General features: G+C 43.7%; 1 protein-coding gene across 2 annotated transcripts; it reads right to left on the bottom strand.

The window, feature by feature from the left end:
• Positions 1 to 240: 240 nt before the first annotated feature.
• Positions 241 to 10,958, bottom strand: gprc5c (G protein-coupled receptor, class C, group 5, member C). 2 transcript variants are annotated; one of them, XM_080788667.1, is made up of 5 exons: positions 10,615 to 10,958; positions 6,376 to 7,480; positions 3,229 to 3,338; positions 2,129 to 2,272; positions 241 to 1,115 (listed from the first exon to the last, which is right to left on the bottom strand). In XM_080788667.1, exons 2-5 carry the CDS (start codon positions 7,379 to 7,381, stop codon positions 1,083 to 1,085), a joined length of 1,293 nt encoding a protein of 430 aa, XP_080644793.1. In that variant the 5' UTR covers positions 7,382 to 7,480; positions 10,615 to 10,958; the 3' UTR covers positions 241 to 1,082. The 2 variants fall into 2 exon arrangements, with proteins under 2 accessions (XP_080644793.1, XP_080644794.1); XM_080788668.1 differs by lacking the exon at positions 2,129 to 2,272.
• Positions 10,959 to 11,419: the final 461 nt, after the last annotated feature.

The following is an 11,419-nucleotide window of genomic DNA, read 5'->3' as shown; positions in this document are numbered from 1 at the left end:
ACCCTACCCCTCCCGAACCCTAGCAACGTTTCCTAAACAATTAACACAAATTGTAAAGTTATGTTCTAGTGACATTGTTCCTGCTGTTCTACACAACAGCCAACCCCGTGAGGAAATCAGTGAAATCACTGATAGATTTGATGGAAGGTGCTTCTGAACATTTGCTATAGTTTGACCACTTCAAATGCTCTAATCTTAAAATAATAACCGAAAGTTGTCAATCTACAAGCAGAGCTAGTAGATCGGCTACTTTCAATATTCCATAGAAAACATGCTGGCTTCTATATGGAACCCAAATGGCTGAAATCAGTCGCGGTCGACATCAGCAACAATAATAAACGTTTGTTTACAGTGTGTTCAGCTTGCGAATAAAGGGTTACATAATGTATGTGTTTGTGTGTGTGTGTGTGTGTGTGTGTGTTTGTGTGTCGCCATATATGGAGAAGGCGATGCTTCCTGTACCCGTGATCTGTATCCTGAAGCACTTTCCAAGTTTGTGCATCTACTATTGTTTGTGTTTCACGAATTTCTTGTTAAATGTGAATGCAAATAAAGATGTTAAATGTGTGTGTGTGTGTGTGTGTGTGTGTGTGTGTGTGTGTGTGTGTGTGTGTGTGTGTGTGTGGATCCCATGCATGCGTATGTATACACTGCACACACAGGCTGAAAAACACTCCTGATGCAACCAATCTGCACCGTCAGCGTCATCATGGCTTTTCATTTGTGACAGTCCGTCAAGCATGGGGGAGTTCAAAGTCCGCCGTGTGGCTAGTAAATGGCGACCATTGCACAAAGCCATTGTTCTCTAGCAAATCCGTGGCTCCACCGCCACACCATGGTTTGACTTCCAAATGAGGCACTATACTGTCTGCCTCACATTTGGAACCAGGATAATCCATCAATAGAAGGTATTTTACTGCCGCCCGGCCTCCCCCCTCCACTTTGCCACTGTTATTGTTGGGGCTGACGGCTCCTCTTAGGACCAGCTCAGGGAAGCCAGGAAATTACAGTCAACAGGTGCAAATGAAAATGCATGAACTGAGACGTCTTGGAGAGCGAGGGTGTTGAGAGCCGCAGAATATTCACCACTGTGCCTTCCTATGCAGTCCATTCCCCTGAAGTGCCAAAGAGAGAGACAGAGAGAGAGAGAGATTATTGTTCCCTGAGAATCATCAATGTAATGAAACAAATCCACAATGAGACACTTTTAACCACTTCAACCATTTATATACCTATGGCTCTATTTCTGTACATGCTAAACCCCTTATCCCTAAACTACGTTGCCATTTTTGAGTGGTGCAACCACTTACTATTTTTAAAGGCATTTTTGAATAGTTGAAATAGCTCACAATGTGTAAAAAAAGAAGTAGATTCGGGATAAGGGGTTTAGCATGGACGAAAATAGCCCCCCCTTTCCCGTCTACACCAAATATCTTTACAGAAAATCAGCTGATCTACAAGTTGATCTGCTATTTTCGCCAAATGTTTTGTTGTGTATTATGACATGCCCAGAATAGAGATGCTAGGGTTCATGTGGTTAAAAGAATAATATAGGAGCACAAACACTGAGTCAGGACAAACCACCACCTAAATGTTCCATTTATACATCGTCGAACGACATCGGATGAAAAAAAGAAGAAAAAGAAAAGGGCATCGATGCGTTTCAATTGAACACACAAGGTTTTTGGTCAGCCAACATGGTCGTTCGATGAAGTATGAATGTGCCTTTAGCGAAACAGTCTATATTACATTATTTCTCACATAAAATAACAAAAGGACCATAAGGACGGATCAGAGGTACAGAACAGACCCAGGTCATCATAAAGCATATTGAACAAGCAGGTAAAGAAAGGACAGACAGACGGACAGGTGGCCCCTGGGAGACAGAAAAAAAAGAGGAAAAAAAGCAGACAAAGAGGTGATTCATAGAGAACCTGTGGAAGAAGAAGTCGCTATGGATACAACCAGAGCTGAAATACAGGCTACACGTGCAGCAAAGGCAAGAGAAAAGACAAATCATCCGGAGAGTAGGAGGAATTAAGGGAAGTGGACGAGGTTGAGACGGCGTTGAGAAGGGAGGTGTGAGGCGGTGGCTGCACAAGGCCGCCCATAATGGGACACGACCTACGCTGTTGTTGAGTGTCTGCGTGTGTGTGACTTGTTCCCCCGTCTCGGTGTGTACGGAGGGGGTGCTGCTTCCGCTGCTGTTGGCCGTGGAATTGGTGGTTGCCCTGGGGATGGCCGAGTCAAAGGACAAGTCCGACTGGTGGTGCTGTGGTGAAGTCACAATGGGGGTCCATGACAAAGACATTCAAGAAGAGGCAAAATGGTGGAAAACTGAAAGGAAAAGGCCTGACCAGTTTCTTGTTCCTACATTGAATAATAGTAATTATAACACCTCGGTTTTGGATAGTACTCAAAGTTGCTTTATATGGAAAGGATTAACCTGCATATTTGAGCGATAATACACACCAAGCAGTGCGGTTACTGATAAATAATGGACGACGCAAGGCCTAATTACCCCCCAGATATGAAGCAGAGGACGGTTTTCTTCTTATCTTTGATAACCAAAGGGCTCAGGGCTGATTATTGATTAACCCACTTAGACAATGACCACTTAATTAATAATAATAAAAAATGTAAGTAGTATCTATTCAAGGAGCTTCTGGGTGGCACAGCGCCAGGTCAACGCCTGTCCACCACCGTGGAGACTGGGGTGAGATTTCTCCACGATGTGTCCAGCTTGGCTGCACGCTCCAATGAACACAATAATTGTCCGTGTTCGTGGCTGGGAAGCTAGACGGGGGGAGGGCGTTCTCCTACATGTTGGTCGGGACGGTAACATGTCATTGTTCCGATCTCCCGTTAGTCCGATCGATTACTAACACTATCCCATAAGATTTCAAATCAGTGTACAAACAAAACAATACAATCAAATCAACACTGTTTAATGAGCTGCACTTGTGCTTGTGTGTGGTATTAACATCTGATAGCCATAGGATAATCTAGGCGGTGGATATATTGCTCTCATCTTCATGTCTTTATGTATGTAAATTGTCTTGTTCTTTGTGTTATGTCAAATGTGTGTTCTGCATACTTGGCTGCTGTGTCGCAAGACAAATTTCAGTGTGAACTGACAATAAAGTACTATATCATATCATGATGTGAGCAGAGCACAAATCAGGGTGTAACTGTGTGAGTAAGCAACGCTGAGGTGGGCCTACTCACATTCCCTATTCCCTGGCTGATGAGAGCCAACTCTGTGGGCTGGTACACTGAACTACGCAGCTGACCGGCGTAGCCGCTGTAGCCGCTGTAGGGCGACACAGGCTTGGAACCTGGTGGGAGGGACAGAAAGACACAGGCAGGGACAAGGCAAAACAGATCAGTCATCAGTTTGTCACCCACAACAACCTCAATACATGAAAACTACAAGCCCTCTTTAACAATACATGATATATTTTGGGACTGGTGTCCCAACAACAAGGTCCCAGAAGGATTTAGTCCTAGATGCTGCTACTGGGAATCTCATCTATATACAGCAAGATGCCAGCAGCTATTTGTCACTTCAGCGATTTACTGCGTAGATATCAGAACACAGGAACACAGGAATATGCAGACACCCTTGTGTTGTGTATTAATGACAAAATAAATCTAAATCATCTAAAAATATAAGTGATGATGTAAGGGGAAATTATCACACATACACAAAAAAAAACATCTACAAACTAAATGTTGTGTTTGTTTCCTGTGTCCGGTCATCTTAGCAGTATAAAAGCGAGCGCACACACACATACGGATGTGAGTCAGCGGTGTCATTGGCGTCTTGTGGGAGTGTGGCGCGCTCCTTCTGTGAAATATCTACCCTGGATGAGACTGTTGCCACACCTTTTATCTCCATGGCGACACCCCGGCAGCGCAAACACAAGCCCTGATGTTCCTGCTGGGAATGGACGCCAGACAGAGTGGGAGTGCTGTGCGTGTGTGTCACGATGCACTGGTTAGGAACACAGGTATTATACAAGATATTCATTAACTGACTGAGAAACTGGCCGTTCCCTCTGAATCACCAACAACAATAATAACGCTGGGAATGGAATGCACTGGGAAAGGAGTTGGTACTGTACGGTCGATTGGGTTTTTATCACGTCCTGAAGTCAATCATTGACTTCTGCTCACTCACAGCCCACAACTTTGGAAACAGCACTCCAACTTCCAACTCTCTTTTTGTAATCTTTTAAAATAATGTCTTGCATGTCTTGAGATTATTAATATTATCATTAATAACAGCGTTCCTTATGTTTTTAATGACTTAAACCTGAATATTGAGCTGACTGGAGCCCCCCAGGGGGCCTAGTCTACACTAGGCCCCCTAATGTTTTCCTGTAGACTAAATATATTTTTTTTGTGTGCTTTTTTCTAGCATCTTAACTATCATGCACAGCACACATCTGCTGCTATGCTCACGCACCTATTTATATCTTATCTTATCTAAATCTTCTTCCCTTTTTTTCTTACTTCTATGAAATAACGATACGATGGGAACGATGCCCAAAAACTAATTTCACCCACTACTTTACTTCGGTAAATGATGTGACAATAAAACTGATTCTAAAACAGCTGATCTACAAGCTCACAATGCAGAGGGCTGTGTTGCGTTGTGAGCTTGCTCTTTCTGCCAAATGTTTTGCCCCCAGAATAGAGAGCGCTCCGGGAGGCTAGGGCTTAAGTAGTAAAATTTAGCGATTGAAGATTGAGAGGTTTAGACAAGTATCACCGCTTTGGCGAAGCAAAACTGCCCTTTTCATGGCTATATAAATGACATCAACACCTCATTTGATTACTGTAATTTCGTAGGGCTTTCTGGGAAACATCACGCACTGCATGCAGCCAGCCAGCGATGAGCATAATTACAGTATAACATCTCGCTAACTCTTCTGACACCAACTAAAACAATGTGTCCGATTATTTTTAGATTGGAACAGATTCAGACAGACAGTGGCTACACCACGGACGACTCCATTGACAGCTTGTCTCTGTCTGTCAGACGGGTGGGAGACATCCAGTAATCTCCTGTAGGGCATGAGCGTCCGCACGGCGCCATGCACATTACCATCTGTGATTACTCCACCCACCGGAGATGAACCGCTGCCAGCATCAAAGGGTTGTGGGCAGCGGTACGCAGTGTTCTGCATAGCCCTGTTAACTGGGTGATCAGCAGTGGTGTTCACATGCTTTACTTAAGTAAACGTATCAATGCCGCATTGTAGAAATACTCCGTTTCAAGTAAAGGTCCGGGAATTCATTGTATTCCATGTATTTGAGAGAAAGTTCAAAAGTATCGGCGTCAAAATGTACTTAAAGTACCAAAAGTACAAAGTACTCATTATGCAGAATGTCCACGTTTTCAAATGTGTAAACATCTTTTGAAAATAGCAGATCAATGCGTCGCGATGCAACGCATTGTGAGCTTGTAGATCGGCTAGTTTCATATGGCTGCAATGTACCGTATGGGGCTGAAGTGGGTCATGTATGTTTTGTATTAATAATCAAAATCTACAAAGTAACCAGTAACTAAAGTTTTCCAGTAAATGTAGTGGAGTAAAAGGACACTATTTTGATCCGAGATGTAGTGGAGTATAGAAGTAAAAGTACTGGAAATTGGAAATACTCAAGTAAACTACAAATACCTCAAAATGGTACTTAAGTACAGTATGTAAGTAAATGTCACTTTCCCCCACTGGTGATCAGATACTGTTCAGTGGGGTGCAACAATATCACCATATCACATTATGTCGGGTCATCAAGAAGCTGCCAAACTCAGCAATATTTTGCTTCAAATTCCCCTTTTTCTCTTGCTTACTTCCAAACTTCTATCGATCACTTATTCTGTATGTTATGACTTTACTTTTCTTGTTTCATGCGTTACAGTCATTTATTTTACAGAGGGACTATACCAGTGAGTGAGGAACAAAGCCTTGGCTTGCACGTGAGCTGTCTGTCAGTTCTCGGTAGAGTGCGTACTGGTAATTGTAAACAATGTTTTGCAAGTCATTTGCATGTCAGAATGTCATGAGATGACTCCCACAAAACCGTTTCATTAACTTACTTACAGTATGACACTGCTGGGTGTTAGACGTTAGATTCCACGACTATGTGTGAAGTGTAACAATTGAACAAAACACAGTGGCCTTCAGGGAAGCTGATTTCTGTTTAGCTTTAACAGGCCCCTTCCATTGACCAAAACAATAATAATATATATAAATATATAATTCTGGGTGAATAGGTGTAAATGTATGATCTGCTATTTTCACCAAATGTTCACCCTATAATAGAGTTCATGTGGTTAAAGGTGTGCCTGTTACGTCTCCATACCTTGGTTTGGTTCATCCATGGAGAAGGCCTTGTTTTCCATGAACATGTTCTGGGACGTCTGCTCCTTGAGGATGGTCTCGTAGCCCACCCTTCGGTTGGGGTACAGGTCCTCGGCGTAGCTCTGCTGGCTTTCATCTTCTGTGGTCAGAGAGCACATTTCTGGGATGGTGTAGATGAGCAGGAACACCCAGGCGTTAGCCACCAGCGCGATGGCCATGGTCGGGTCGTCCCACGTGGGGCCTCCGCCGCTCCTCTCGTTACCGTAGACGTACATGGCGATCCACGCCGCCCAGATGCCTACCGACAACAGGCCGGTCAGGAGGATGAACGCGCCGTCGGTCTTCCACTGCTTGTGCTTGCCCGCCATGATGGGCAGACTCGCCACCACCACCGCCAGCAGCAGGCTCATCACGTAGATGAGCGCCATGACGAAGTCCAGGTTGGCGATGTTGCAGGGGGTGGCCGTGGCTCTGCTGCCGGCTTCGGCGGCCGTGCCGTTGACGTCGAGGGGCCCTCGCGGGTGGCGCACCACGGTGATGATGAGCCACTCTGCGTTGATCACCACCTCCACCAGCCACAGCCCCAGAGCACCCAGACACAGCGCCCAGGACGCGGGCGTGATGTTCCGTCGGGCCAGGACGTTCAGCCTCACGCACTGCATCAGCAGGCAGGCGAAGCAGCCGGCGAAGAGCACCCCGAAGAGGAACCTCCGCGAGGCGCAGGTCGCGAAGTCCTTTTCCACGATGAAGGCGAAGGTCAGACAGAAGAGGCCGTTGGTGCACACCAGGAAGCAGCCGTGGAGAGCCACCGAGCTCTGGTGGTTCTTGTCCGTGATGAAGGGCTGGCTGGCCAGCAGCGAGATGAAGAGGACCAGGGAGAACACCACACCGGCCGCGGCCAGGGCCTCCAGCACGATGCCCCACACCGCGCCCAGGTCACACAGGTTGTAGTACAGAGAGTCCACGTAAGGCCCACAGCCCTCCGGCAGGGTCATGTTGGCAGCCATGATGGAGACTGTCTGGGAGACGCCGAAGAGGAGGTCAAGTGTGTTCTGGAGGAGATGATGTTTTGTTTTCTGTGGGTCCTCGATCCCAACCAACAGCCCCTGCATGGTCAAAAGGGTTGAGAGGGAGAGTGTGAGTCAGGAAAGCAGAGGAAAATAACAGATTTCATGAAGTAAGACAAAAATGTATGTAATCATAAAGCAGATCATATACATACTGTACAAAACTGTGTGATGATAAGAGCTGCCATGAATGAATACAAGTAACTTTGTATATATATAGGGTCTATAAGACTCTATATACAGTATACACATAATACATTAGATGTACTGCTATAATTGTGGCTTAAACAAGCCTCAGCAGCAGCTACTCAAAAAAGGCCTTTTCTACTCATTCCATCAATCATTAATGGGATCGGTGGACATAGAGTACGTATACCATTTCTTTACATTGAGATGAAAGTGCAACTTAAAAAGGATAATGGCAAGCAACCCAATTGAGAGACGTACGTCACAGAAATGTAATGTTGCATACTATGTGTGCATTACAGTTTCACTGTAGGCCAAATGTATTGAGCAAATCAAGGAGTGCTTCGTTACACAGCGCCTTTTCAAGGCTCCCTATATTAAAACAACAAATATACAACAGGGGGAACACTATAGGCTAGGCAGCCTTTTGACTGGAACCTCTCTCTATAGTCCCAGACTTGACTTTGTGCTGCGACATGCTGTTCCTTCTTTGTTCCCGTCGGATCGCGTTACACAGCGCAGAGGACAATAGTCACAGGGCAGAATCGATAAACGAGTGAGTGAGTGGTAGCAGGTGCGCTCAGTCTTTATGCTTTATGGTGGTCACTCAATCTTTTTTTTCTTCTAAACTTTTTATCCCATGATTTTTGTATTGTAACCCATTTCTTTCACCCATTGTCAATTTTCTAATCTAATCCTGGGCGCTACACTCCCTCTGCCAACCTGGGTAGAGCAATGGACTGACCTCATGCTTTCTTCCATGCATGAGGAGTCCAAATGCTTCTTTTAACCTGAGAGCGGGGAGTTTTCCCGGTTGGACATATAGTGCCTGGTAGGAACACATTATTCCAACCAGTTCCTTTCCCCTCCATCAGTGGTCACTCAATCACAACAAAGTCCAGCCTCTTCATTCCACGTGCACAGATTGGATTACTCCTCTGCTGTAAATGTTGTTTTCCACAGGCAATATGAGTGCTAATGTTTGGTTGCACGTCATCCAGTTAATTGCCTGTTAAGGAAGGACATGAACTGCCACTCACTGTCATTATAGTGTTCTTCTGTAAAGTATAGTCCAATCCAATCCACATTATTTATATAGCACGTTTCAGAACTCAAGGTTTAAAAGTGCTGTAGCCTAGTAGGCCTACAGTGAAACAACTGAGACATCACTGAAAAGTACAAGACGCAGCAGCGTCAGACAGTGAAACAAAACATTACATGGACCAAAGAAACTCAAGCGGGGTTAAAAGCCAAGGTATAGAGGGGGGTCTTACAGCGAGATTTATAGGTCTTGATGGAAAGGGGCCAATTTGACGTGGGAGGGGAGCACATTCAATCATTTGGGGGCTACAACAGAGAAGCCTCGGTCACCTCTGGTCTTTTAAGCGGGTCTTCTTTGTGACCCTGAGATTTAGCTGGCTCTCAGACCGCAGTGACCTTGGAGGAGTACTATAAACCTTAATAATACTGATAGTGAAGATTCCTGTACTTTTTGAAAGGAACACATTTGAGTTGCCACAGTGTGCCACAGTGTGATTCATCAACGCAACAATCTTTGATGCTTGGGAGTTGGGACACAATAAAATACACATTGAACAATTGAGTTACAAATGGATGATGAATTAACAATTGCAAATAGATTAATTAATTAAAACTATGGGTTTGACTGTGGCTGATAGCAGCCACAAAACCCATTATAATGGACTTTGGATCATTCTTTGATTTGATCAGTTTTATAAGATGGATGACTAAGATGGTTACAGTCATACACATGGAAAAACTGAGTAGGCTCTTGAGAGCTCACTCTCAATATGTTTTCAAACATTTGGGGTAATTCCTTGCCTGGGCTACATAGTACATACTGTTTTTTTTGCAGAGCCAAAATACTTAGAATGCCGGAGAAATAACAGTTCGAATTTTTGCTATGTGTTTATAGAGCCTATATCAACATAAATGCAATTTGGTTTCATGATTTTAGCCTAACTCAGGCTTATGTGACAGTTTTGTCTGTCTGACACAGTTGTGTCAAACAGTTTTAGCTATTTTAGCTATTTGATATTCATGTTATCTGCCCCGCCCACCCCCTTCCTATTACAAACCCATTGTAACTTCAAAAACTCCATTTGAACCATGATAGATTAATCGAAAACACAATAAACAATAAATGAAAGAAGTAATTAAAACCTGACATATTAGAGGGATAATATCAGTCACCAGAACCAAGGACAGGCGTTTTTGATGAATCTATCATGGTTAAAATGGGAGTTTGATGTTACAAGGAGTTTGTATAGGAAGGGGCAGCTAAAATGAATATCAAATATCTAAATATTGAATCAAGCAACTTAAACTGTCCAGGGTGTTCATAAGCCTGAGTAGATGATGAAATGACCAAAACTTTGCATTTTCTTTTGAAAGTGCCTGGGAAATCTTTCATCATCTTTTTTTTCTTCTTTTTTAAGAACACATTCATTTCATTTTCAGACAATTGTGTTACAATAACTTAGTTACAATAGCAATACATTTAATTTGCATAATTATTTATAGCCTGAATTGTATTTCTGGCAGGCGACACCGTCGTACTAACAAACTAATAAGTAGCCTATACTAACTGTAATGATGAGTGTAACTGCCTGCAGCAGCACAGCTGTAGGCCTATACAACCACAACCCACAACGAAACAGAACTAAAAGTAAAACTGTAGGCTTTATTATCATGTATTGTATTTGCATTTAAATAATTACTAATCAACAGCGCGATAGACAAATACTACGTGTAAAAAAAGTTAAGTCGAGTAGCCCGTTTACCGTTACCTACACAACTGCACGTGTGCCTGTCGCGAGTGTTGAACAAATCATACAATCAATAGTGTTTTATAATTACGCCTTTATGTGTAAATCCTGGGTTTAAGTTCTGTTTAATACTCGTATTTTCTTATAGCCTATCAAATCAAAAGGAAACAACATTTATAAGTGCATTAGCCTATTTACCTGAAGAAGAGCTCTTGGCAGGGAGTGCAGTCAGTGCGGCAGAGAGGTGGTTGTAGCTGTGTGGTCGAGCCTAACTATATTACTATAATAAACTAATAATCTTTAAACAAGTCGCTCTTTCACCTGTTCTTCTGTTCCTAATCACAGTAACACCTGCCGGAGGAGACGCAGCTGGTGTTCATGTTAACAATCTGTGAAGAAACTATCTCCAAAACAAGACGCGCTCATAGTACACTGACTGAGTGTTGTTTTCACTCTGTTGTTGTCTCTTCAGAGCCAAATGGTCGAAGCAACTAAGCAAGCCAGGAATCCTCTTTTCGTTTAAGAGCGCATTCAGCCTGATCTGTTACTTACTACCCCCCTCCCTAACCCTAAACCTCCCTACCCCCACCACCACATAGCTCTCACTCACACTCACTCGCACACACACACGCACACACGCACACACGCACGCACGCACGCACGCACGCACACACACACACACACACACACACACACACGCACACACACACGCACGCACACACACACACACACACACACACACACACACACACACACACTCACACGGAAAAAAAGAAATAATAAAATGTAGCTATATTTATTTGTAAACCAATTAAAAAAAAGCATGTTTTTAAATATTTTTCTGTTGATAGATTTGAACTTGGTAAACGTATGTGTGTGCACAGAAGAAGGACAAATACATATACATTTCAGAAAAATAAACAGTAGAATAGATAGATGAGACATCTGGTGGTGAGGTGGTGTAGAAAACCTAGAGCCTGCCAGTACGCTCATTAACCGCTAG

The sequence above is a fragment of the Protomyctophum bolini genome (assembly GCF_963924005.1).
Source record: "Protomyctophum bolini genome assembly, chromosome: 18".
NCBI classification, from domain to species: Eukaryota; Metazoa; Chordata; class Actinopteri; order Myctophiformes; family Myctophidae; genus Protomyctophum; species Protomyctophum bolini.
This window is presented reverse-complemented; position numbering and strand designations above follow the sequence as displayed.

Bases quoted from the DNA above. Each gene is read 5' to 3' on its own strand.
- gprc5c (XM_080788667.1), bottom strand. From the start codon at position 7,381: ATGGCTGCCAACATGACCCTGCCGGAGGGCTGTGGGCCTTACGTGGAC. The intron at 2,273-3,228 runs GTGAGTAGGCCC...ACTTCACCACAG, and splicing joins TCAGCCAGGGAATAGGGAAT to CACCACCAGTCGGACTTGTC. The intron at 1,116-2,128 runs GTAGGTCGTGTC...TTGGCACTTCAG, and splicing joins CGCAGACACTCAACAACAGC to GGGAATGGACTGCATAGGAA.